The sequence below is a fragment of the Schistocerca cancellata genome, chromosome 6 (genome assembly GCF_023864275.1).
Source record: "Schistocerca cancellata isolate TAMUIC-IGC-003103 chromosome 6, iqSchCanc2.1, whole genome shotgun sequence".
Classification (NCBI taxonomy): domain Eukaryota; kingdom Metazoa; phylum Arthropoda; class Insecta; order Orthoptera; family Acrididae; genus Schistocerca; species Schistocerca cancellata.
This window is the reverse complement of record NC_064631.1, coordinates 582465908-582492638: the sequence shown is the minus strand read 5'-3', so window position 1 is coordinate 582492638 and position 26731 is coordinate 582465908. Positions and strand designations below refer to the sequence as shown.

Below are 26731 nucleotides of genomic sequence, written 5' to 3'. Positions count from 1 at the left end.
CATAACAGTTCTGATCTCCTGGCTAATTGTACATTGTATATCACAGATATCATATGGTGTGGCTACGCATGTGCGATCATCAATTGGAGATGTCCACTTGTGCTGGGCAACAGTGCATGGTGACAACATGAAGTTGTTGACAAGATAGGAGATCCATCAGTGAGCAATGTGTTCAAACCACCAACCATTCCCTGGCCTCGAGATGTCCTGCCATACCTGCCACACCCAGCAATACACGTGGGGAATTTTAATAGCCACCACCCTCTGTGGAAATACAGAACAGCTGATGGAAATGGCGAGGCTCTTGCTATCTGGGCAGAGAGTAACCACCTGTTCTTAGTTTCTGACCCAAAGGACCAAGGAAACATTTAGGTCAGCAGCTTGGAGAAAGGAATATAATCCAGATTTATGCTTTGTGACGACTGGCAATAACCATACACCACTAAGAACTACTAGACGTGTATTAACAGACTTCCCTCATAGCCAACACCGCCCAGTCTTGATTGAAATTGGAATCAATATCCCACCAATAACAACCATACAAAGGCCAAGGTGGAATTTCAGAAAAGCAAAGTGGTATATCTATGTGGAAAAATTGGATAAGTGCTTGGGATGGATTCACCCAACAGTGAGTAATTGTGACAGACTCATAGGTGCAGTTAAAAGTGCAGCAAAAGCTGCTGTTCCAAGGGGGTTCCATAAACAATATGTACCAGGATGGGACAAAGAGTGCGAAAATAAGTATCAGAGATTCCTTGAGACTGGAGACCCTGAGACTGCAGACGACCTGCTGCACAGCCTAGACAACGCATGGCAAGAGAAGTGGATTGAAACCGTTGAGTCGCTTGATTTCAAGACATCTGGTAGACAGGCCTCTGAAAACTAGGTGGAGCTAACAAACTACATCATAACTCATCAGATATTTCTTCAAATAGGATTTCAGCTCACATACAGGCAACATCTAGAGTGCCAAAGGAAAAGAAACATACAAGAATAATACACCGTGAACTTAGTGTTCTTAAGAAAAACAGCACACATTTGGACCAGTATTCCTTGAAATTTACTACCAGTGAAGTCAGAGAAGCGCTGAAGAGTGTCAAGGTGCGGAAGGCACATGGATTGGATGGAATACATCCAGAATTCCTTCTTCACTGTGGGGAATATTCCAAAAAATGGCTTGCAGAGCTTTACTCAAATATAATGGCAACAGGGAACATACTACAGAAAACGAAGAACTCAAAGATCTTTGCACTGCTTAAACCAGGAAAACCGTGTGATCAGCCAAAGAGTTATAGGCCAATCACATTGCTAAGTGTCATATACAAGCTGCTCGAGAGACTCCTATATAACAGACTGAGCCCAAAAATACTAGAATCAGTTCCAGATTAACAATCAGGATTTCGACGTAATAGAACCTGCACTGATCAAGTACTTTCCCTGACAGCACATATAGAGGCAGGCCACCAGAGAAAGCAAAAAAAAATCAGTTGCATTCATAGACCTGAATGCACCCTGTCTGGAGACAAGGCCTGATATACAGTCTAATACAAATAATCCCATGCAGCAATATCATCAGACTTGTCGATATCATGGTTGCCGGGAGAGCTTTTCAAATGATTACTGGAGAACAAATGAGCTCTACCAAAATTCTCAACAACAGGCTCAGTCCTTTCTCCATTGTTCTCCAATCTTTATACTTCTGACATCCCTAACACACAATCTAGGAAGTTTGGCTAGGCAGACAATTGGGCTATAGCCACGCAACATGAATCATTCGAGGCTACTGAACACACCTTGTGCTCCAGGTTTGAAGCTGCTGAGTGGTTATTTTTGCAAATAGAGACTGCAGCCGTATCCGACTAAGACCGAAGTATCATGCTTCCACCTTTGCACCTCAGCAAGAAGAGAGCTTAATTTCATCTTTGAAGGGAAACACCTTAGCCATAACAACTACCCCAAATACGTAGGAGTCATATTGGACAGGATGCTCTCTTACAAGGAGCATCCGACAAAGACTGTAGATAATACATCATCATCTATAAACTGTGCGGCACTACCTGGGACTCCACAGCAAGCACACTCGGCACATCAGCAGTTGGGCTTGTCTACTTGGTAGCAGAATACTGCACTCCTGTGTGGATTAACAGCCCACATACAAGCAGGATTGATGTGATAATAAATGACACCATGCACACTATCAGTGGCACAATAAAATCTATGCCCACTGTATGGCTGTCAACCCTGCGTCACATACCGCCCCCCAGATATGTGACGAAAAAATGCTCTTCGCAGTGAGTTCAGCAAGATAACTAATAACCCACAGCTGCTCATACACAGTGACATAGCTGACTTGGAGCGCAGAAGACTTAAATCAAGAAGACCAGCATTACTCTCTGCCAGAGAGATGACAAACTCCAACTCTGATGTCGACAATCTGTGGAAACAACACTGCCCACCAAAATGCCAAAGTTTCATTCTGGTTGAGAAACTGCCTGGCTTCAACTAGCCACGCAAAGTGTGGACAACTCATACGTACTAGCCACGGACGATGTCCTGAAGACATCTACAAATGGGGAACGATACCAACACCAAATTGCAACTGCGGCCCTGAAAAACAAACAGTCCAACACATAATGGAAGAAAGCTTGGTTGGAGCCTACAAGGGAACCTTCAACGATTTCCTTACTGCAACAGAAGAGGCAATAGATTATATTAAATGTCTTGATGTCAGTCATTAATTAACATATGTGCAAAATGTATAAAGATTGTGATGTACACCATACGATAAATAACAGTTGACTTTGTCATACATTTGCACATTCTGACCAGTTTTTGGCTTTCTAGCTTTATTATTTAACGCCACTTATTTTTTCCTCAAAGCGATGTATTTAGGAAAAGATATTCATCTGATTACTATAAGATTTGACAATTTGAACATTAATAAACTGAAGCATATGTTGACAAAGTTAGGAAAAGCTTCTTTAATTTTTATTTTCATCCCTAGATTACAGTGCAATACTTGTATGCTATGCACAGACATGTTATGGTGACGTGGCACTAGTAGCAGTGAACTGGGGTAAGTCCTGGCTCACGCGCTTGCCTCTCAAATGATACAGCGTTTGTTTCGCCACAAGGTGGAGTGTTGACAGTGCTAGCTGTCCATTGTGAGATGTGCGACCTAGGTCATAACAGACCCTTCATACAGTGGCCACCTTTTATTTTGGCCACCAGCAATGCAGTCCATCATGCAATCATCAGCCACCAGTATCGGTGGAACTTCAGCTGTCAGATGTGGGGACTCCTATCAGGAACATGAGAGAAATCTCCTTACAGCATACAGGCTGTACAGGGTAGTGGCCTTTCCATAAAGCTGTCAGCAATTTATTGCAATATATTTCTGAGGCATGAGAGGAGGAGTGGTAACTTCAGATATTTAAACATCAACTAGTAGCAGTCAGTAACAATGTAACACATTAGTTCAGAACTATTTTGTTAATGGGGAATGCAGCATACAGAATTGGTTTCATAAAATGCTGACTTTTATTTCATCAAAGCCGAATTCTTTCTTGTGTAACTGTCCTAGGGGAACAAGATAGAAGCAGGTAGGAAACAGCCCAAGATTGTCGCAGTGAGAGCTACATACTCAAACCTATGGAGAGTAAGTGGTCATTAACATTACCTATAACTATAACCATACCATTTCAGTGGGACCATTATGTTTTGAATGTGACTTGTTGCTAGAGGTTTTTTTTCTCTCTCTTTTCTTTTCTTTTTCTTCTTCCTCTTTTTTTCCCCCAGGGTTGATAGTCATGTAAAATCCAGTAGAATCTATGAGTAGTTTTGATTCTTAGCATATAATTCAAGCTTGAATTCTTCTGTGGAGTCAAGATTGTTATTCAAGCATTGGTATTCTGCCAGTTTCCCATGGTGATATTGTTGAGAATGAGAAGATAATGTTTTGTACGTAAGAACTTGTGTGTCAAAAGTTACCAGTGAGAAGACTGAAATATTTTGATGCAGTGAAAGAAACAGTGATCTCGCCAGGCATAAGTGGGCTTGCCGCGGGGTTGTGGTCCCTTTTTTTGCCTGTGTGCCTTATGGCCCAGAGCAAATAGGCAAGATATGCAACCAGACTGTATCGTCGGAGGCAGCAGCTGAGAATCATGATATATGTGGCGATCACACCAGGGGAGGAAAGTGAAAGTAGGTTTAAGTGTGTCTTAATATTTGGATTAAAGAACCAGGTCAGTAGGGGAAGCTGACAGGATCTGGTTGGTATGCCACTAAAGCCTCAACATGGGTCAAACATACAAAGTTTTGGTGGATAGAGTGATGGAACACTAACTACCAGAATAATGAAGTCAAATTGCAGTGATAGGAAACCTGGGAACCTATTGCAAACCCACTTCATAACCTTTCCTTATGTACAGAACATAGATGGCATTACTCATCTTTAATTTGTGTGGTTGTGCTGAAATGCTAATTACTTGCATCTAAAGGCAAGTAGTTCACTTTTTGGCAATTTTGTGTGTGCTGTATGCTACCCTCATGTCGTTGCAATTTTAATGGCAAGTAGTATATTGTCTTAAATGGGAAACAGGACATACTTTCTGGTGATAATGGGAAGTTCGTACAGAAACTGATCTGCATATTTTCAGAACTCCTTGTGACATTTAAATTCAAATGTGTTGCAAAGAAGTTAGTTCATTATAGATTTTACTCATTGTATTAGCCGAAGGTGTGTGTGTGTGTGTGTGTGTGTGTGTGTGTGTGTGTATTTCAGCTTGGATGTTGATATGACTCACTATTGAGTGAGATGAGATACCAATCAATCAACTCCTCTTGTAATGTTATAACACCTTACCTTAAGAAAAGTGAAATTCTTTGTTGCATTCAGTTCCACCTAATGTGTCCTAGTTTCTGATAACTAATGTTTTGTTGTAATACTTATGTAGTGCTGTTTTTTATTCCAGATGGACATTTAATCCAGCAGTTCTTACTAAAGTGTCTACATCAGTTCCAAGTTTAGGAACAAATGAAACCCATCAACAGTTCACTGTAGGTGATCTTGTTCAGATTTGCAGTGACCTTGAAAGAATCAAGATATTGCAACGTGGCCATGGAGAATGGGCAGAGGCAATGGCTCCGGTGAGTATCTGTTGTATACTGTATGTGGGATTTGGAGGGGGAATTTAAAGGTTTTCCTACTGACAAGGCAAGTGACACAGCAAGCTAAGGAAGATATTGCAGAGTACTTTTCGTGTCTTCATGGAAAACAGTTGCACTGTGCTGTTCATTTTTTTGTTTTGTTTTGTTGTGTTCATCATTAGAATGTGCAGTTGTTGTGATAATGAACAGTTTATGTGAGAATCTGAAACTTTTTCGTAGAAATTGTGGGGGCTCTGCTGTAATCAGCTGTACCAGTGATGACACAGTTTTGTCTGTCTGTCTATAATATTTATGCCAAATTTTTCTAACCAGTAATGTATTTATGATGATGTGGCAATGCGTGATTGTGTAGATTAGCAGTAGAATGGTCTAAGGAGGAATTTTAAATTTTATGACACAAGGAGAAATATCAAATGAACCAAAAATTTTTTGTCCATATCAATTTATAATCCTGTATGCCAAGATGGTAGTTGCAATGACAAATTTAACTGGTTATTAATACTGAGACAAAAGTCAAAAAAGAAAATGAAAATATTATCTGTGCTTTGGTTAAATCCTTTAACTCTTTCCATAAGTTAATTTTCAAAACAGTCCCCAATAATAGAAAAAAACTGAAATCTTGAGAGAATATTTTGGCATTGCTTTTCAACCAGCAGTTGACAAAATTGAAGCTAAGAAGGCATTTGTTGAACTGTCATTTTTAGAAGAGGAATGAGGTGTAGTCTGTAATATGCTGTGTATAGAATGGGGAAATAACTACTGTAATTTGTTATTATTTATCCGACACTGACCAACTTGCATTAAAGATTAACCACGACACAGACTGTGAAAAGAATAGTCTTGATGCTTATGATGATGATGATGATGATGATGATGAGGATGAAATTCAGACGGGTAGCAACAGAAGATAGAGTTCAGTGTACAAGAAGACAAAGAGAATCCGATTCAATGACAGGCAATAAAAGGCAAACACGTTTACACCACATTCATGGGATCAGTGTATATTTTTTATCACTTTGTAATGTTGAATGTATTCTAGTCATTTAGTGGCAGTGATGGATGTCCAGTTAAAAAAAATTGTTATTAGACTTGGAACCAATTGCTTACTCCTGTTTTTTAAATCTTTTGGAGGTTTGGATAAGCTTTTCACTTTGAGAAAGGAACTTGATATGAAGACAAGTACTGCAAAGCTGCTGTCTCAACAAAAGAAGAAACGGGAAAAGTCTCTTCAAGAATAGTTTCACATAAGGAAAGAGATTGCCAGCCGTGCTGACATTGATAGCAACTTTTTATTTCAGTCTATGATTAATGAGATAGAAGACAACTGTGGCACAAAAAGTCTATTTTATAGTGCTGGAAGTACAAAGTGAGGCATTATTGAAGAGTTATGAAGTCATTGGCAAAAATAAATAGCACAGGTTACAGCAGTGAAAATTTTAGAAACTCAGTATCATAGATAAAGAGACTCAAGTAACAGAAACACTGAAACTGTAGTTTCAGATCCAAACCATAATTGTTTTGCTGTGACAGAGATGCCTCTGTTGCAGTGAGTTTGTCCATGTCTCATCTGAGTGCATGAAGAAGAATAATAATTAAAAGATGATAAGGAATGCAAATACTGTTACGGGGAGTATTAACAATTGTTAAGCTAAAAATGTCCAACAAGTAACCAAGAGGTAAGGGTGCTAATTGACAGTGGCAGTCAATTTATTAACTACAAGAGAGAATGGATGTTTTAAGATTGCGGAATATACCTGCAGATGTAGTTCAAACAGGGTTTGGAAAAAACTTCATCTCTCCACAAGGGTATCTTACAGTTGCTGCTGAGATTGATTATTTGAAAACTGAAACTGTCGGGGTTTACAGTTACTAACACTTTTTGTTCCATATTCACTGGATAGACACATGGTGAATAAGTACAGAACTACACAGTCGAAGAGTAGTCTGGGTCCGAGATGGTAATTGTCATCACAAGGCAGCGGGCATACTTTGTAGATCATATGGAACACCATCGAGAACTCTTATTGTCAGCAGAGCACCTGCTTATGTGAGGCAGGTCAGCGATGAGATCCTGACAGGCAATGTGGCAATTGCTTTGAGGGCATGGCTTCTTTCCAGTGTTTGTTTTATGGTGGCAACTGTGGATCTCTTCAGGATAGTTGTGATAACTCCATCTTGCTGTCCGAGTTGTTTACATCAGAAACAGGTATTTATATGGTTTGTAGGGACACTTTGCATTTAAAAAAATTGAAATTTTAATAAACAAGAACAAAGATACTATTATCAAGACAGAAGGAGGAGTTCATATTGAGAACACTGCAAGTGATGGAACAAGGGAACAAATTGAAGGTTTAGTGACAAAGTACATTCCAACAAAAATGAAAACTGTTGATATCAGAATGAAGATTGTTGTGAAAGTACAACAAACAAAATATAGCATACCCAGAAGTTTAGCATCAGGAGAGAAAGATGATGTCAGCAACCAAGTCCAGTATCACTTGGTCAAGGAATTTTAGAATCAAGTTCATCAAAATATAGCTTTGAAATTAATGTAGCAAAATGCCATGTCTTGAAGGGAATGGTCAAGTTTCTTGGATGTTTTGCACAGTGTTGGCAAATTCAACCTTCTCCCAAAAAGGTGAAAGACTAAAAACTTTCAAAAATCAAAATTTGTTTCTGTGATACAGAGTTTCATAGGAGTTACAGGATGCTTTAGAAATTTGATATCACAGCCCTCTACAATTGAAAAACCTGTGGGTGATTTAATGAGGAGCAATCAGGAATACAAGTTCGAAGCAGAGTACTAGTGAACGTTCAAGAAGTTCAAAGGTATCCATTCATTGGATTTTTTAAAAAAAAATCTTCAATGAAAAATACACATAAGCAAACAAAAAAGATTCTGAAGTTGTGTTACTTCAAAATGTTCCTGATAATCTGTTACACACGGTGTCTTGTATGAATGAAGAAATAACCCCTCAAGAAGACCACCTTGCTAGCATCAAATGGTGTTCTAGCAAAGCTTTCCAGTACAAAGATGGTGGTCTTGTGGCAATAAAGCAAACATAAATTGGACCAAAATTAAGCTGTCTTTACTGAGTTTGAAAGTTAAAACTAATGATACATATGATGTTTACTGAAAAGGTGATAACCATAAGGGTCCCAGGACTACACAACAAGCACCAAATCTATGCTGTCCTGATCAAGTAACTACTCATCATCTGAGTCAGACGACTGTCAGGATGGCCAAATGTTGATTTCGGATGCATGTGCTCTCTGACATGCACACCTGCGGACCAGTTGGTGTTATCAAAGTGACCAAAGGTCAAATGAACACTATGTGATGTTGCCACAGATTGAGCACATAAAACAAACTGTTACATGCTCTATCTCCCCCCATGAACCATGGACCTTGCCATTGGTGCAGAGGCTTGCGTGCCTCAGCGATACAGAAAGCCGTACCGTAGGTGCAACTACAATCGAATCTGTTGAGAGGCCAGACTAATGTGTGGTTACTGAAGAGGGGCCGCAGCCTTTTCAATACTTGTCTGGATGATTGACTGATCTGGCCTTGTAACATTAACCAAAACGGCCTTGCTGTGCTGGTACTGCAAATGACTGAAAGCAAGGGGAAATTACAGCCGTAATTATTCCCAACGGTGTGCAACTTTACTGATGGTCAAATGATGATGGCATCCTCTTAGGTAAAATATTCTGGAGGTAAAATAGTCTCCCATTCAGATCTCCAGGTCGGGACTACTCAAGAGGATGTTGTTATCAGGAGAAAGAAAACTGGTGTTCTACGGATTGGAATGTGGAATGTCAGATCCCTTAATGGGGCACGTAGCTTAGAAAATTTAAAAAGTGAAATGGATAGGTTAAAGTTAGATATGGTGGGATTTAGTGAAGTTAGTGGCAGGAGGAACAAGACTTCTGGTCAGGTGAATACAGGATTACAATTTAAAAAATCAAATAGGGGTAATGCAGGAGTAGGTTTAGTAATGAATAAAAAAATAGGAGTGCAGGTAAGCTCCTGTGAACAGCACAGTGAACACATTATTGTGGCCAAGATAGACACGAAGCCTACGCCTACCACAGCAGTGCAAGTTTATATGCCAACTAGCTCCGCAGATGAGGAAGAGATTGAAGAAATCTATGATGAAATAAAAGAAATTATTCAGACATGGAAGAACCCTGGAGATACTAAAAGGTATCAGATAGATTATATAATGGTAAGACAGAGATTTAGGAACCAGGTTTTAAATTGTAAGACATTTCCAGGGGCAGATGTGGACTCTGACCACAATCTATTGGTAGATTAAAACTGAAGAAACTGCAAAAAGGTGGGAATTTAAGGAGATGGGACCTGGATAAACTGAAAGAACCAGAGGTTGTACAGAGTTTTAGGGAGAGCATAAGGGAACAATTGACAGGAATTGGGGAAACAAATACAGTAGAAGAAGAATGGGTAGCTTTGAGGGATGAAGTAGTAAAGGCAGCAGAGGATCAAGTAGGTAAAAAGACCAGGGCTCTTAGAAATCCTTGGGTAACAGAAGAAATATTGAATTTAATTGATGAAAGGAGAAAATATAAAAATGCAGTTCATGAAGCAGCCAAAAAGGAATACAAACGTCTCAAAAATGAGATCGACAGGAAGTGCAAAATGGCTAAGCAGGGATGGCTAGAGGACAAATGTAAGGATGTAGAGGCTTATCTCACTAGGGGTAAGATAGATACTGCCTACAGGAAAATTAAAGAGACCTTTGGAGATAAGAGAACCACTTGTATGAACATCAAGAGCTCAGATGGATACCCAGTTCTAAGCAAAGAAGGGAAAGTAGAAAGGTGGAAGGAGTATATAGAGGGTCTATACAAGGGCGATGTACTTGAGGACAATATTATGGAAATGGAAGATGATGTAGATGAAGATGAAATGGGAGATACGATACTGCGTAAAGAGTTTGACAGAGCACTGAAAGACCTGAGTCGAAACAAGGCCCCCGGAGTAGACAACATTCCATTGGAACTACTGACGGCCTTGGGAGAGCCAGTCCTGACAAAACTCTACCATCTGGTGAGCAAGATGTATGAAACAGGCGAAATACCCTCAGACTTCAAGAAGAATATAATAATTCCAGTCCCAAAGAAAGCAGGTGTTGACAGATGTGAAAATTACCGAACAATCAGTTTAATAAGTCACAGCTGCAAAATACTAACGCGAATTCTTTACAGACGAATGGAGAAACTAGTAGAAGCCGACCTTGGGGAAGATCAGTTTGGATTCCGTAGAAATGTTGGAACACGTGAGGCAATACTGACCTTACGACTTATCTTAGAAGAAAGATTAAGGAAAGGCAAACCTACGTTTCTAGCATTTGTAGACTTAGAGAAAGCTTTTGACAATGTTGACTGGAATACTCTCTTTCAAATTCTAAAGGTGGCAGGGGTAAAATACAGGGAGCGAAATGCTATTTACAATTTGTACAGAAACCAGATGGCAGTTATAAGAGTCGAGGGACATGAAAGGGAAGCAGTGGTTGGGAAGGGAGTGAGACAGGGTTGTAGCCTCTCCCCGATGTTATTCAATCTGTATATTGAGCAAGCAGTAAAGGAAACAAAAGAAAAATTCGGAGTAGGTATTAAAATCCATGGAGAAGAAATAAAAACCTTGAGGTTTGCCGATGACATTGTAATTATGTCAGAGACAGCAAAGGACCTGGAAGAGCAGTTGAACGGAATGGACAGTGTCTTGAAAGGAGGATATAAGATGAACATCAACAAAAGCAAAACGAGGATAATGGAATGTAGTTGAATTAAGTCGGGTGATGTTGAGGATATTAGATTAGGAAATGAGACACTTAAAGTAGTAAAGGAGTTTTGCTATTTGGGGAGCAAAATAACTGATGATGGTCGAAGTAGAGAGGATATAAAATGTAGACTGACAATGGCAAGGAAAGCGTTTCTGAAGAAGAGAAATTTGTTAACATCGAGTATAGATTTAAGTGTCAGGAAGTCATTTCTGAAAGTATTTGTATGGAGTGTAGCCATGTATGGAAGTGAAACATGGACAATAAATAGTTTGGACAAGAAGATAATAGAAGCTTTCGAAATGTGGTGCTACAGAAGAATGCTGAAGATTAGATGGGTAGATCACATAACTAATGAGGAAGTATTGAATAGGATTGGGGAGAAAAGAAGTTTGTGGCACAACTTGACCAGAAGAAGGGATAGGTTGGTAGGACATGTTCTGAGGCATCAAGGGATCACCAATTTAATATTGGAGGGCAGCGTGGAGGGTAAAAATCGTAGGGGGAGACCAAGAGATGAATACACTAAGCAGATTCAGAAGGATGTAGGTTGCAGTAGGTACTGGGAGATGAAGAAGCTTGCACAGGATAGAGTAGCATGGAGAGCTGCATCAAACCAGTCTCAGGACTGAAGACCACAACAACAACAACAACAACATGAAGGGAGACGAAAATTTAATAGTCATGGGGGACTGGAATTTGATAGTGGGTAAAGGAAGACTAGGAAAAGTAGTAGGTGAATTTGGAATGGGGATAAGAAATGAAAGAGGAAGCTGCCTGGTAGAATTTTCCACAGAGCATAACTTAATCATAGCCAACACTTGGTTTAAGGATCATGAAAGAAGGTTGTATACATGGAAGAGGCCTGGAGTCACTGGAAGGTTTCAGATAGATTATATAATGGTAGGAGACAGATGTCAACTCCGACCACAATCTATTTGTTATGAACTGTAGATTAAAACTGAAGAAACTGCAAAAAGGTGGGAATTTAAGGAGATGGGATGTGGATAAACTGAAAGGGCCAGAGGTTGTAGAGAGTTTCCGAGAGAGCATTTGGGACTGATTGACAAGAATGGGGGAAAGAAGTACAGTAGAAGAAGGAATGGGTAGCTTTGAGTAGTGAAGGCAGCAGAGGATCATGTAAGTAAAAAGATAAGGGCAAATAGAAGAGATATAAAAATGCAGAAAATGAAGCATGCAAAAGGAATACAAACGCCTCAAAAACGAGATCGACAGAAAATGCAAAATGGCTAAGCAGGGATGGCTAGAGGACAAATGTAAGGATGTAGAGGCATATATCACTTGGGGTAAGATAGATACTGTGTACAGGAACATTAAAGAGACCTTTGGAGAAAAGAGAACCACTTGTATGAATATCAAGAGCTCAGATGGAAAACCAGTTCTAAGTAAAGAAGTGAAAGCAGAAAGGTGGAAGAAGTATATAGAGGCTCTACACAAGGGCAATGTACTTGACGACAATATTATGGAAATGCAATAGGGTGTGGATGAAGATGAATTGGGGGATATGATACTGTGTAAAGAGTTTGACAGAGCCCTGAAAGACCCCAGAGTACACAACATTCCAAGTACTACTGACAACCTTGGGAGAGCCAGCCCTGACAAAACTCTACCATCTAGTGAGCAAGATGTATGAGACAGGTGAAATACCCTCAGTCTTCAAGAAGAATATAATAATTCCAATCCCAAAGAAAACAGATGTTGACAAATGTGAAAATTACTGAACTATCAGATTAATAAGTCACTGCTGCAAAATATTAACAAGAATTCCTTATAGACAAATGGAAAACCTGGTAGAAGCCAACCTCTGGGAAGATCAGTTTGGATTCCATAGAATTGTTGGAAGACGTGAGGCAATACTGACTCTACGACTTATCTTAGAAGATAGTTTACGGAAAGTCAAACCTATGTTTCTAGCATTTGTAGACTTAGAGAAAGCTTGTGACAGTGTTGAATAGAATACTCTCTTTCAATTCTGAAGGTGAAAGGAGTCAAATACAGGGAGTGTAAGGCTATTTACAATTTGTGCAGAAGCCAGATGGCAGTTATTAGAGTGGAGGGGCCATGAAAGGGAAGCAGTGTTGGGAAGGGAGTGAGGCAGGGTTGTAGCCTATCACCGATGTTATTCAATCTATGCATTGAGCAAGCAATAAAGGAAACAAAAGAAAAAATGGAGTTGGAATTAAAATCCATGGAGAAGAAGTAAAAACTTTGAGGTTTTCCAGTGACATTGTAATTCTGTCAAGGACGGCTGAGGATGTGGAAGAGCAGCTGAATGGAATGGCCAATGTCTTGAAAGGAGGAGGATATAAGATGAACATCAACAAAAGCAAAATGAGGATAATGGAACGTAGTGAAATTAAATCCAGTGATGCTGAGGGAATTAGATTTGGAAATGAGACATTTAAAGTAGTAGATGAGTTTTGATATTTGGGGAGCAAAATAATTGATGATGGTCGAAGTAGAGAGGATGTAAAATGTACACTGGCAATTGCGAGGAAAGTATTTCTGAAGAAGAGAAATTTGTTAATATCAAGTATAGATTTAAGTGTCAGGAAGTCTTTTCTGAAAGTATTTGTATGGAGTGTAGCCATGTATGGAAGTGCAACATGGCTGATAAATGGTTGAGACAATAAGAGAACTGAAGCTTTCGCAAAGTGGTGTTACAGAAGAATGCTGAAGATTAGATTGGTAGATCACGAAACTAATGAGGAGGTACTGAAGAAAAGAATTGTGGAGAAGAGGAATTTGTGGCACAACTTGACTAGTAGAAGGAATCGGTTGGTAGGACATGTTCTGAGACATCGAGGGATTACCAGTTTAGTATTGGAGGGAAACGTGGAGGATAAAACTTGTAGAGGGAGCCAAAGAGATGAATACACTAAGCAGATTCAGAAGGATGTAGGTTGCACTAGTTACTCGGAGATGAAGAGCCTTTCACAGGATATAGTAGCATGGAGAGTTGCATCAAACCAGTCGCTGGTCTGAAGACGACAACAACTACAACAACATACTCTATGGCAAATGCCCCATATAGCTTATGCCACATAAATGAGCTGATGCTACTGATTAGCAACTGGGGTGTTTCAGGATGCATCACTACCCATGGCACAATTAGAGACTTTTTATACACTTTATTTAATAACATCTGTACATTATATATTGGTATACAAAGTCATGTTACCTTCAAAATGGAACTTCATATTAGTGCTACATTATCTTCTAAACACAGGAGCAGTGTCTTCTTTAGACAATTTACACATGCAGCAAGTAAATTTGTGTGTGCAACTTCAGAGTGTGTTACCTTAAATGTGGTGTTCAAACCTCTCTTCAGGTCCATGAGAGATTACCTTTTTTAGTCTGTTTTGGATGCAGGATTTTTCATTATGTAACAGAGGGAATGATCAAAATTATCTATAAGACGTATTGGAAAATTTGTATCTACACAATAAAAAAGTTTCATGAATAATGCAATCCCCCACAGCAGGAATATAACATTTTGCCTTTTTTAACATGTTCTTTATATGCTCAGTTAATAATGTCAATATTTTTTTAAGGTTGCATAGAGATGCAAATGTGAATCTATGCATTTTGTCACCTTGTAAGTTAATTCCCATTTACTGGTGTTTAGCCCTCTAGATCACACTGATTTCAGGTTGCTGCATTTTATCGGCACAATCAATTTCTTGGTGATCAAAATCTTTATTTTAATTTCAATTTCCTGCACCTCATTGCTTGATGATTTCATCATTGGAAATGTCGTGTGGCTAGGGCCTCCCGTCGGGTAGACCGTTCGCCTGGTGCAGGTCTTTCGATTTGACGCCACTTCGGCGACCTGCGCGTCAATGGGAATGAAATGATGATGATTAGGACAACACAACACCCAGTCCCTGAGCGGAGAAAATTTCCGACCCAGCCGGGAATCGAACCCGGGCCCTTAGGATTGACAGTCTGTCACGCTGACCACTCAGCTACCGGGGCGGACATTTCATCATTGATTACTTATATTCACTGCTGATCTATAAATTTGACTCTTCAGCAAGACCATATGTGTTGTTATTGTAGGAGAATATGATAATTTCTTTCTGTGTTAACTCTTGAAGATTTTTCTAATTTTTTTTAGCAGCTGTTGTGCTCCAATAAGAGTTTGTGAATATGTTTCAGACTCTGGGAAAAATTGGTAGAGTGCAGCAGATATATCATGACAATGATCTGAAAGTTGAAGTTTGTGGCACCTCATGGACATATAATCCAGTTGCTGTCACAAAAGTGGCATCTTCAGATGGCAGTATTCCAGGAACATCTAGTGGAGGTATGGTAATAAAGTTATTATCTTTTATTCTGCATTTCTCCTAAGAGTCATTTTCTCTATTTGGCAGATATTTGCAATTTTTTTTCTGTGTGTTGTTGAAGCCAGTCTAAACAAATATGTTTAAATGGGGACAGCAAAACAACAGAATTGCAATTTCTCCAGCAGTGACTGAATAGCACTGCTGTACAGGAGTGGCAGACAGACATCATAGCATTGGCTGGCACATGAGATGGGACTAATCATATCAAGAAGATGTGATGAATGTTTGTGGATACTAGATTACTTTTTTTTCTTTTTTTAACCCCAAAACATAGTAAAATACAGTTGTTATCATAATGTCAGTGGCATGGAAAATGAAACACTAAGGCTATTCTGTAAAGTGGTAATGTCCAGGGGGTATTAGTTCTGTGACTTGATTAGTCTCTAATACACTCATTAAGAACAGTGGATGTGAAAATATCTTTAAACATTTGTTTACCACATCGTACTTGTCTCACTTGTTCCTTCTTGTGCTGGCTAGCCGTGTGCTGTCTCTCTGCTGCTGTCATGTAATGGTGTTACTTAGGTGTTGTTGGTCTACTAGGTACTTCCCATGTTTAACAGTCCATGCTAATACAGTTTGTTAAACAGAATATCACACTACATCATTCTATCAAATGGACACACAAAATTCTCCTTTAAAAATTGTTTGGAACAAAATACAAACTAACATTTTCTGTTGACTTGGTGACACGGGAAACACATGATGAACGGTATTTGTTTACATGGACTCTGTCTGCATGTTGCGGGAGGGGGAGGGAGGGGGGGGGGGAGTAGCAGAACACCAGAGATAATGTGCTTGGTGACTCCTTGGCAATACACCAGGTAAACTGACAAGAGTTGTTGTGTGGATCAATACATTAAATTTATGGCCTTCCAAAGCAGGGAAGCAAAGGAAGTATTTTTCTGAAGTTTATCAAATATCTTAAAATTATTTCGGTTGGCTTTGGTCAATTTGATACCAAAGCATTCTCTTTCATATCTGTGTCCTGTACAAGATGGGCATTTGAATTATTCTCTAGGAAGCATAATTTCTTGCTGCAACATTTGGGTTAAATGACCTTTTATGTTCCAGAGAGGCTGAGTGCACTGCTTAAAAAGTTATTTGAAACACATGTTTCTGGAGATGTGACAGAAGAGCTTGTCAAAACAGCAGCAAATGGAGACGCACAGAAGTGTGAAGATTCCCTTAAGAGACCTGATGCAGATGTAAATGGTGTATTTGGAGGTCATACAGCTCTGCAGGCTGCAAGCCAGAATGGCCATTTAGAAGTAATCAAAATCTTGCTACGACATAAGGCTGATGTGGAAATAGAGGTTAGTATATATTACGTGTGTCAAATTGAATGCTTACTGGTGCTCAGTGTTTAGTTAACAACTCACAGTCTGCTGGAAACATATTTACGTAGACTTTGATGTTGCTTTATAGGATAAAGATGGTGACAGAGCAGTACATCATGCAGCTTTTGGCGACGAACCAGGTGTAATGGAACTCCTTGCTCATGCTGGTGCAGATTTGAATGCTCGAAATAAGAGACGCCAGACTGCTCTACATATTGCTGTGAACAAAGGTCATGTTGGAGTAGTAAAAACACTTCTAGAGCTCGGATGTCATCCCAGCTTACAGGTATTTCTGAATATTCTGCTTCTGCTAATGATTGTTGAAAATAGTTGACCGTATTTATCTGACTATGGAAAGATTTTGTTCAAATCCATAATTCAAAAAATACAGGGTGGTTTTACATTTACAGATAAAGCTTTGGTAGTTGAGGTCACACGCAGATTTAATTTGACGTTTTCAAAAGGTTGGGAGGGGTACTAGCTTTGCCAAGCACTAGGATGAATGTTGCGAGGGAAGTGGTGGATGGCCAGCAAATTTCGTTGTATTACCTACAGTGCAAATGCATCCTCCACACCCTGCTTTTTGTGAACATTTACTGCGCTTAAACTGTAGCTTGCTAGAAGCTAATTATAATCGAAATTGAACTGGCTTTACAACAGAAAAATACTCAACAATAGTACACATTTCTACAGGAGACAAATTAATGCTATCATAAACATGTTCAGACAGAATACACAAGATGCTAGACGAAAAATGAAATACAAGGTACAACAACAGCACTATGGCTGCCATTGCTCAACAGTGATGTCGATTGTCAAGTTTGGAAAAAATAAGGACACACACTGTTAGCGAGAAGTGTTCGAATTTTTGCCGATTCAGCACAAGGGAACTGAAAAGACAACACATTGTTGATAAATGCGGATATATGTAGGTTGGAACTTAAATAGTGGCAACTATTTATTCACAACCAATACAAAAGAGTTCCATGTTTGCACCTGTTACTGTCCTTCAAAGTAGTCACCAGCGTTGTGTAGAACCCATTAACAGCTGTGTGGAAGGCGTAGTATACCGTTAGCAGAGCCTGTTCTGTTGATGGTGCGAATAGAGCAGTCTACTGGCTGTGGAATCTCTGGAACAGTTCTGAAGCGAATGCCATGAAGGGTTCCTTCATCTTTGGAATCAAATCAAAGTCACAAGGACTTAAGTCCATGGAGTATGGTGGATGGTACAGTACTTCCCAGTCCCATCGACCGAACAGAGCAGCCACAGCTTGCGCTGTTTGTGCCCATACATATTCGTGCAAAATAATGGGTGGGCTGCGTGGAAAGTGTCGCCACTTCTTTTGCAAAGCTGGTCACTGGTGATGCTCCATAAACGACCAGAACTGTTCCAGTGATTCGACTGGCAGTAGACCGCTCCATTCGCACCATCAACAGAACAGGCTCTGCTAATGGTATACTACGTCTTCCACATCACTGGCAACGGCTCTACACTACACTTGTGACTACTTTGAAGGACAGTAACAGGTGCAAACATGTAACTCCTTTGTATCGGTTGTGAATAAATAGTTGTCCTATTTAAGTTCCAACCCTCATACAAGTTCATGGTTGGTTCACGCAAACAGTACAACAATTATATTAAGTTATTGGTAATTCATGAAGCAGAAGGCACATACAACTGCAGAGTAAGAAGAAAATTTGAAGTCACAGAAGTGAATGTTCTTAGGGGGGCATCATATGAAGAATATATGAAGGAACACCTGTTCCACATGACAGACATCCAGGGGACTAAAGCAGGAAGTGTTTCATGAATTGTGGCAGCAGATTGTTTAGTTCACGTGAGAGAAGCATGATGAAAGCTTACATTAGTCATTCAAGAAACTACAGGCTGAGATAAGCTTCATTTCTTGCTCACAATATGCCGGAAAAGGCTATAGAATGCAACTCACTTGCAGCAAGCCTTGTAGCTGCAACAAGGTGCAGTCATCATACAGAAGGTAGCATCAGTGCTTTCACCCGCATGGTAGGCATCTCATCAACACATGACATCACACATTCATTCATTCATTCATTCATTCATTCATTCATTCATTCATTCATTCATTGTGTTCTGTGGAGCCTACCATGAAGGAGAAACTTCAAGGATGTAGAACAAGTCAATGTATACATTACCACTAGACAAAAACATCATAAAAACCTAATGTGTATACTACACCAACAATAAACTATTAATGTAATGCTTAGTGTTAGTCATGTTTGTTGTTGTTGTGGTCTTCAGTCCAGAGACTGGTTTGATGCAGCTATCCATGCTTCTCTATCCTGCGCAAGCTTCTTCATCTCCCAGTACCTACTGCAACCTACATCCTTCTGAATCTGCTTACTGTATTCATCTCTTGGTCTCCCTCTACGATTTTTACCATCAGTGCTGCCCTCCAGTGCTAATTTGGTGATCCCTTGATGCCTCAGAACATGTCCTACCAATCGATCCCTTCTTCTAGTCAAGTTGTGCCACAAGCTCCTCTTCTCCCCAATTCTGTTCAATACCTCCTCATTAGTTATGTGGTCTACCCATCTAGTCTTCAGCATTCTTTTGTAACACCACATTTCGAAGGCTTCTATTCTCTTCTTGTCCAACTGTTTATCGTCCATGTTTCACTTCCACTGGCTACACTCTGCAGAAATACTTTCAGAAAAGACTTCCTGACATTTAAATTTATACTCGATGTTAACAAATTTCTCTTTTTCAGAAATGCTTTCCTTGCCATTGCCAGTCTACATTTTATATCATCTCTACTTCGACCACCATCAGTTAGTTTGCTTCCCAAATAGCAAAATTCATTTCCTAATCAAATTACCTCAGCATCACCTGATTTGATTCGAGTACATTCCATTATTCTCGTTTTGCTTTTGTTGATATTCATCTTATATCCTCCTTTCAAGACACTGTCCATTCCATTCACATGCTCTTCCAGTTCCTTTGCTGTTTCTGACAGAATTACAATGCCATTGGCAAACCTCAAAGTTTTTATCTTCTCCATGGATTTTTACTCCTAATCTGAATTATTCTTTTGTTTCCTTTACTGCTTGCTCAATATACAGATTGAATAACATTGGGGATAGGCTACAACCCTGTCACACTCCCTTCCCAACCACTGCTTCCCTTTCATGCCCCTCGACTCTTATAACTGCCATCAGGATCCTGTACAAATTGTAAATAGCCTTTCGCTCTCTGTATTTTACCCCTGCCACCTTCAGAATTTGAAACAGAGTATTCCAGTCAACATTGTCAAAAGCTTTCTCTAAGTCTACAAATGCTAGAAACGTAGGTTTGCCTTTTCTTAATCTATCTTCAAAGGTAAGTATTGCCTCACGTGTTCCAACATTTCTACAGAATCCAGACTGATCTTCCCCAGCGTCAGCTTCTACCAGTTTTTCCATTCACCTGTAAAGAATTCATGTTAGTATTTTGCAACCGTGACTTATTAAACTGATAGTTCGGTAATTTTCACAACTGTCAACACCTGCTTTTTTGGGATTGCTATATTATATTCTTCTTGAAGTCTGTGGGTATTTTGCCTGTGTCATACATCTTGCTAACCATATGGTAGAGTTTTGTCAGGGCTGGCTCTCCTAAGGCTATCAGTAGTTCTAATGGAATGTTTGTCATACCTCCCATTTCATCATCATATACATGCTCTTCCATTTCCATAATATTGTCCTCAAGTACACTGCACTTGTATAGACCCTCTATATACTCCTTCCACCTTTCTGCTTTCCCTTCTTTGCTTAGAAGTGGGTTTCCATCTGAGCTCTTGATATTCATACAGGTGGTTCTCATTTCTCCAAAAGTTTCTTTAATTTTTCTGTAGGTATTATCTATCTTACGCCAAGTGATGTATGCCTCTACACCCTTACATTTGTCCTCTAGCCATCCCTGCTTAGCCATTTTGCACTTCCTGTCGATCTCATTTTTGAGACGTTTGTATTCCTTTTTGCCTGCTTAATTTACTGCATTTTTATATTTTCTCCTTTCATCAATTAAATTCAATATTTCTTCAGTTACCCAAGGATTTCTACTAGCCCTTGTCTTTTTACCTACTTGATCCTCTGCTGCATTCACTATTTCATCTCTCGAAGCTACCCATTCTTAATCTGCTGTATTTCTTTCCCCGATTCTTGTCAATCGTTCTCTTATGCTCTCCCTGAAACTCTGTACAACCTCTGGTTTAGTCAGTTTATCCAGGTGCCATCTCCTTAAATTCCCACCCTTTTGCAGTTTCTTCAGTTTTAATCTCCAGTTCATAACCAATTGTGGTCGCAGTCCACATCTTCCCCTGGAAATGTCTTACAATTTAAAACCTGGTTCCTAAATCTCTGTCTTACCATTATATAATCTATCTGAATTCTTCCAGTATCTCCAGGCCTCTTCCACTTCTGCCACTTAAATTTACTGAAAGCTACTGCTGTGAAAGAAAGCTGCTGTCTCCTCAGTTTTGTTACACAGCTGCTGTTTGTCTGCTGTTAGTAGCTTAAGAGTTATTTGATTTCAATGGTATTTTTCAAAGAAAACATTTTTACATTTATATGTATTGAATCCTATTTATAATTCATTATAACTTGCTGCACAGCATACAACAAATGCTTGTATTTGCTATGGAGCTAACAGAACTGTTCAGTCCCTGATTCTAAATATTCAGATAATTTTTTTGACTGCCTGTCTATTGATCTTATAATATAACATTAATATATATTCAGATCATTTGTAGAAACAGTGGATAGTGAGAAAGGCTTTTAAGTTCTATTGGAATTGGTAGATATTCTTAATTTCTTACTTTACATTAGATGGGTGCTTCTTGATTGTCATACCACCAGAGCACATAACTCCACTCTGATGCCTTTACAAGGAGGCAAAGTCTGCATGAAAATTATGTTTGTGTCCTGTGTTGTGACTTGTACATCACAGCTCAGTTGAAACTGATTTTTATTGTTGGCAACAGAGACTATTAATGACTCAGTGTATTGGGAAGCAAGTGTAAGAATTTCTAGATCCTTAAAAATGCTCATGCAGGGTGTACAATTATATATTTTAGACAATATTCTAATTGCTTTCTTCTCCTGAACAAACATCTCATTTATTTTGCGTGCTGCCCCAGAAGACAACAGGGAATGAAAACATGCATAATAAGGCAACACTTTTGCCTTCAGAGCAACACAGTGAGAGACACTTCTAAGGGCATAAGATGCTGCAGTGAGCTTCTTGACAAGGTTATCCATGTGTTAACTACATTTTAACTTGTTATCCGTGAGTTCTACACCCTGTGCTTCATTCTGTTAAATATCTACTTTTTTTAATGATTGAACATTGTTGACTGAGGAACTCACTGAATGGAGCAATATGTTTGTTCTCTGATGGATGATGATTTGGAATCAAGCTTCAGAGTAGTCAAGTTTCCATGTGGAGAGTGAGTGGAATGCAAAATATCTTGTTTTGCATGAAGTCGTCAAGTAACTTGGTAACTGATTATGTGAGCAGAATCAATGATGATAGACATAAGGTCTTCCATATCATCCAAAAATTTGACAGCTTGAAAATATACTGGAGGTCTTATCTGACCTTTTGTTCTACCAGGTGATGATTTGTTTTTCTATGTGTGCACTGCAGTTTGTGAAAATCACAAGAGAAACAATGGTAAATGTGGCTGAATGAGTTTTGTAACACAGTATCTAAACATAAGATTGTATAACTGATCTTGCTCTCTGCCTTTAAAAATTCTTTATTTTTATTATTTTGAGCTTTTCCTCATTACAGAGGCGTATCTCCAACATAATAATTTACTTGAAAATTACAATACAAACAATAAACTTTCTTAATCTATACTCTCAAAATATTTCTCCAGGTGTTTTGATCTTGTGTGTCCTCTTCCTCTGCGCCCATTCTCCTCATTGTGTGCTGTACATTTTGGAGCCAGGTTGTCATAGGTCGTCCTCTTCTTCTTCTCCCCTCCGGTTCCCACTCCAGTATCAATTTTGGTATTCTGGTTTTCTCCATTCGTCGTACATGCCCGTACCACTGTAATTTCTTCCTATCCATTACGTCATATATTCTTTCTTTTATTTCCATTCTCCTTATTACTTTGGTGTTCCTTATCTTTTCTTTCCTGGAGATTCTTGCCGATCTTCTCCAAAAGTCCATCTCTAGAGCTTGTAATTTTTTAATGTGCTTCATGTTAATTGTCCAGGTCTCCGTTCCATACAGAACCACACTCTCTAATATGGATTTGTATATTAGTTTTTTAGTTCTGCTCATTACATTCCTGCTCCATAAGACTGAGTTAAGCATCCCAATGACCCTCCGTCCGCTACTAATTCTTTTATTGATTTCTGACTCTGATTTTCCCTCGATTTCTAAAATGGATCCTAAATAACAGAAAGTGTTTATCTTTTTGATTTTCTTTCCTTCAATGTATAGCTCATCTGAATCATTAGTCAAGTATTCTGTTTTTTGGTAATTAATCTTCAAACCCCAAGTTTTGTATGCTACTGCTAGTTGATTGCACATATAGTTAGCATCCTCCTCATCTTGTGCTACAACTACTTGATCATCAGCAAATAATAAATGATGTAGGTAAACTCCATCTCTTATTTCTAATCCCATACTATTACATTTACGAGACCATGTTCTAAGGCTAATATCTATATAGATTTTAAATAATGACGGTGACATGAGACAGCCTTGTAAAAGGCCTTTGCTTGTTCTAAATTTCTGTGAAAGTTTATTACCAACTTTCACTTGGCAAATGTTATCTTTATACATCTGTTGTATTATTTTAATCAAGGGAGGGTTTATATTTACCATATGTAGTGCTCTCCAAAGTAATTTTCTTGGAACAGTATCATATGCTTTTTCTAGATCTATGAAAATTAATCCTATATTTTTTGATTTTTCGCTATGTTTCTCCAAAATCTGTCGTAATGTGAAAATATGGTCTACACATGATCTCCCAGCCGTGAATCCACATTGTTCTTCTTGGGTTCTAAAATTTTTTTCCAGTTTGTTTTTAATTACTTTCGCAAAAATTCTCGTTAATGTGTTTGTAACACAAATTCCTCGATAGTTTGAACAAATTTTGCGATCCCCTTTCTTAAATATTGTATTAATGTAACCTAGCTTCATCTCATTGGGTATTGAATCTCCATGTATCATTTTGTTGAAGAGCTGTGTTATCAGTTTCACAATTTTGTCACCACCATGTTTCAGACACTCCAGATTGATATTGCCAGGTCCCGGTGATTTACCATTCTTTCCTGTTCTCAACGCCTGAAGTACTTCACTTTCTAAAATCTGGATCTCATCATCTTCATGTCCTTTATCTTCCCCTGTTCCTTCTTCTAGATATTCTTCTCTGTCCTCATTTAATAATTTTTGGAAATACTCTTCCCATTCCTTTTGTGTTATCAGTTGGAGATTAGTTTTGCTGTTTGTATCCTGTCGAAGCCCTTTCAATACTGACCATGCTTCTTTTGCTCTCCCAAATCCTAATTTGCTATTCACCTTGGCACGTGTTCTTTCCCATGCTTCATTTTTTGCCATCCTTATTTTTTTCATCACTTCATTCTTCTTTTCCTTGTATATTGATCTTGTTTCTTCTGATTTATCATTCAACTACTGAAGGAACACATTTCGTTTTTCTCTAACGAGGACCTCTAGTTCCTCTGACCGCCACTCTGCTGCACGGTTGTGGTTGCTATCTTTTTTTACCCAACACCTCCATTGCTATGATTTTCACATTAGCTTTTATATAGTCATATATTTCCTCTGTACTTCCTTCAAATGATTCAACCAGTTTCCTTTCCATCCTGGCCGTAAAGAGTGTTCTGATACTTTCGTCTTGTAGGCTGTCAATATTAAAAGGTAAATTTTCATCTTTCTCAATCTGGTTTGTTTTATTTATGTTACTTGTATCACTCCTTGCATTCTTCCATGGCCAGAAAGACTTCATTTTAACTAGATAGTGGTCTGATCCACACTGGGCTCCCCTATAAGATCTGACGTCTACTGCTTTGAAACTACTTGTTTGCCTAATGATAATATAATCTATTATAGAACGAAGTTCTTTGGTGTTCTGTTGCCAAGTATATTTATGAATGTCCTTATGTTTGAAAAATGTGTTGGTAATTTTTAGATCAAATTGTTCACAAATTGCAATCAATCGTTCCCCATTGTCATTATATTCGTCCTCTCCATGTTTTCCTACTATTTTACAAGATTCTCTAGTTCCTACCCTTCCATTCAGATCTCCCATGATAATCAGTTCCTTTCTTCTCGGGATTTTTTCAATAGTTTCCCTGAGGGTGTCCCAAAATGTATCTTTCTCCTTATCTTTTGTGTCGTTCGTGGGTGCATATACGCCAATAATCACAACTTCCCTAGCAAATAATGTCATTTCAACAGTTATAATACGTTGATTGATGAATGTCCAATTTGTAATTCTTTCTTTCCATGATTTCTTTATCATAATGGAGACTCCTGCTTTGGCTCTTACTGCGTTTGATACCCCACTCCAGATATGCACATAATTATCCAGTTCTTCTTCTCCTTGGCCTTTCTTGTTTGTTTCAGAGAGTACGACAACATCCATGTTGAACATGTCAAGTTCTGCAGGTAGTAAATTTATTTTAGTGGAAACACCTTGCACATTCCAGCATCCAAACATAATTTTCCGTTTCTCATCACCAGTTCGTCGTCCAAAGTTCCAATTTTTCCGAGGCATATTATTAGGTTTTTTAGCATTTTTATGTTTTTATGTGAGTGAGGAGCTGGCCCACTGCACAACCCCCAACCCGGAGGACCAGGTAATTTTTACTCAAGATTTTCTTCCTTTAGCCTTTGATAAGCCAATATCATACTACAAGGCAGCAGTTGCTAGTTTTGGTCCACCCCAGGTATTTTATTTCCCCGGTACCCACCATATCTGGTGAGCATTCCCCTATCCGCCACCTGGGGAGGCGCCCGATGGGAGACCAGCAAACTCCACACGGGTTAAAAATTCTTTACCGTGTGAAATCCTAAGGTGCTACAATTAGAGCCTCTGTTTATCATGACCTTATGAAATTGGGCTGTAGAGGATGGAAAGCATGAATGTTGAATTATGTTGATTGACGTAGAATTTTTGAAGAAGTCGTGGCTCACAGTGAACTGTAGAGCTCAAGGAGAAGGAGAAGAAGAAGAAGTGTATTGGCACAGAATTGTAGAGGTCATTGATATGTCCATAGGAATCTTCTGCTAATGGTTTGTATGTAAGTTCACAAAGCATCAACAGTGGTTACCAAAGGACAGTGATGAATGAACTGCCAACCAGCCCTCTCTGAAACATGTTTTGTGGGTAGCATGATGGGCAGGAGACAGAATAGGTGAGCAGGGCTATCCCAAATTCTCTGAAAAAGGCTTGCATATTCCATACCCGAGAAGAATGAGCATTATCTTGCTGGAATATGACTTGGAGTTGGCTGAAGGAGGATTGATAATGTCAGTAAACTTTGAGTATGACGTAGGTTGCAAATAATAATAATAATAATAATAATAATAATAATAATAATATTGTACCATGAAAGGAGATTGGTAAATTGGTATCATTAGGAGAGAGTTGTGTACTCTGAATATGGCCAATTTCCATGTTTAGGAAATTGTACGTAGCATTAAAGCAAAGATCGTGTTCACAGCAATGGTTTTCTGTAGCTTAATATAGCATCATTTGTGTGCAATACAGTTTTCCTTGCGCCACAGGTTGAAGAGAATATATGTGTTTGAATGTTGATGCAATGCCAACTGAGGAAAACCTCACAGGAATATGAGCTGTTTCCTGCTCAGCACCACACAGTCATTAGCAGAGCACAATAAATATTTCAGCTGTTATTTCAGAGGTATACACTCAGTTACATGGATCAGACCCTTGAAATAAGCTTTTATCTGCATTCTCATTGTAAAAATGCAAGACTCAAATTTTGTAACAGTAGCATTGAAATCGATGTCTAGCCACAAAATTTACAT

At 38.9% G+C, this 26731-nt stretch overlaps 1 protein-coding gene across 1 annotated transcript in view; it reads left to right on the top strand.

Moving 5' to 3' along the window:
- LOC126191485 (E3 ubiquitin-protein ligase mib1) overlaps positions 1–26731 on the top strand; it is a 612367-nt gene that overhangs the window by 49701 nt on the left and 535935 nt on the right. The window contains exons 7-10 of the mRNA XM_049932370.1: positions 4974–5148; positions 15156–15303; positions 16418–16659; positions 16772–16969. Of these exons, the coding sequence (XP_049788327.1) occupies positions 4974–5148; positions 15156–15303; positions 16418–16659; positions 16772–16969 (763 nt within the window). The remainder of the gene's footprint in view (positions 1–4973; positions 5149–15155; positions 15304–16417; positions 16660–16771; positions 16970–26731) is intronic.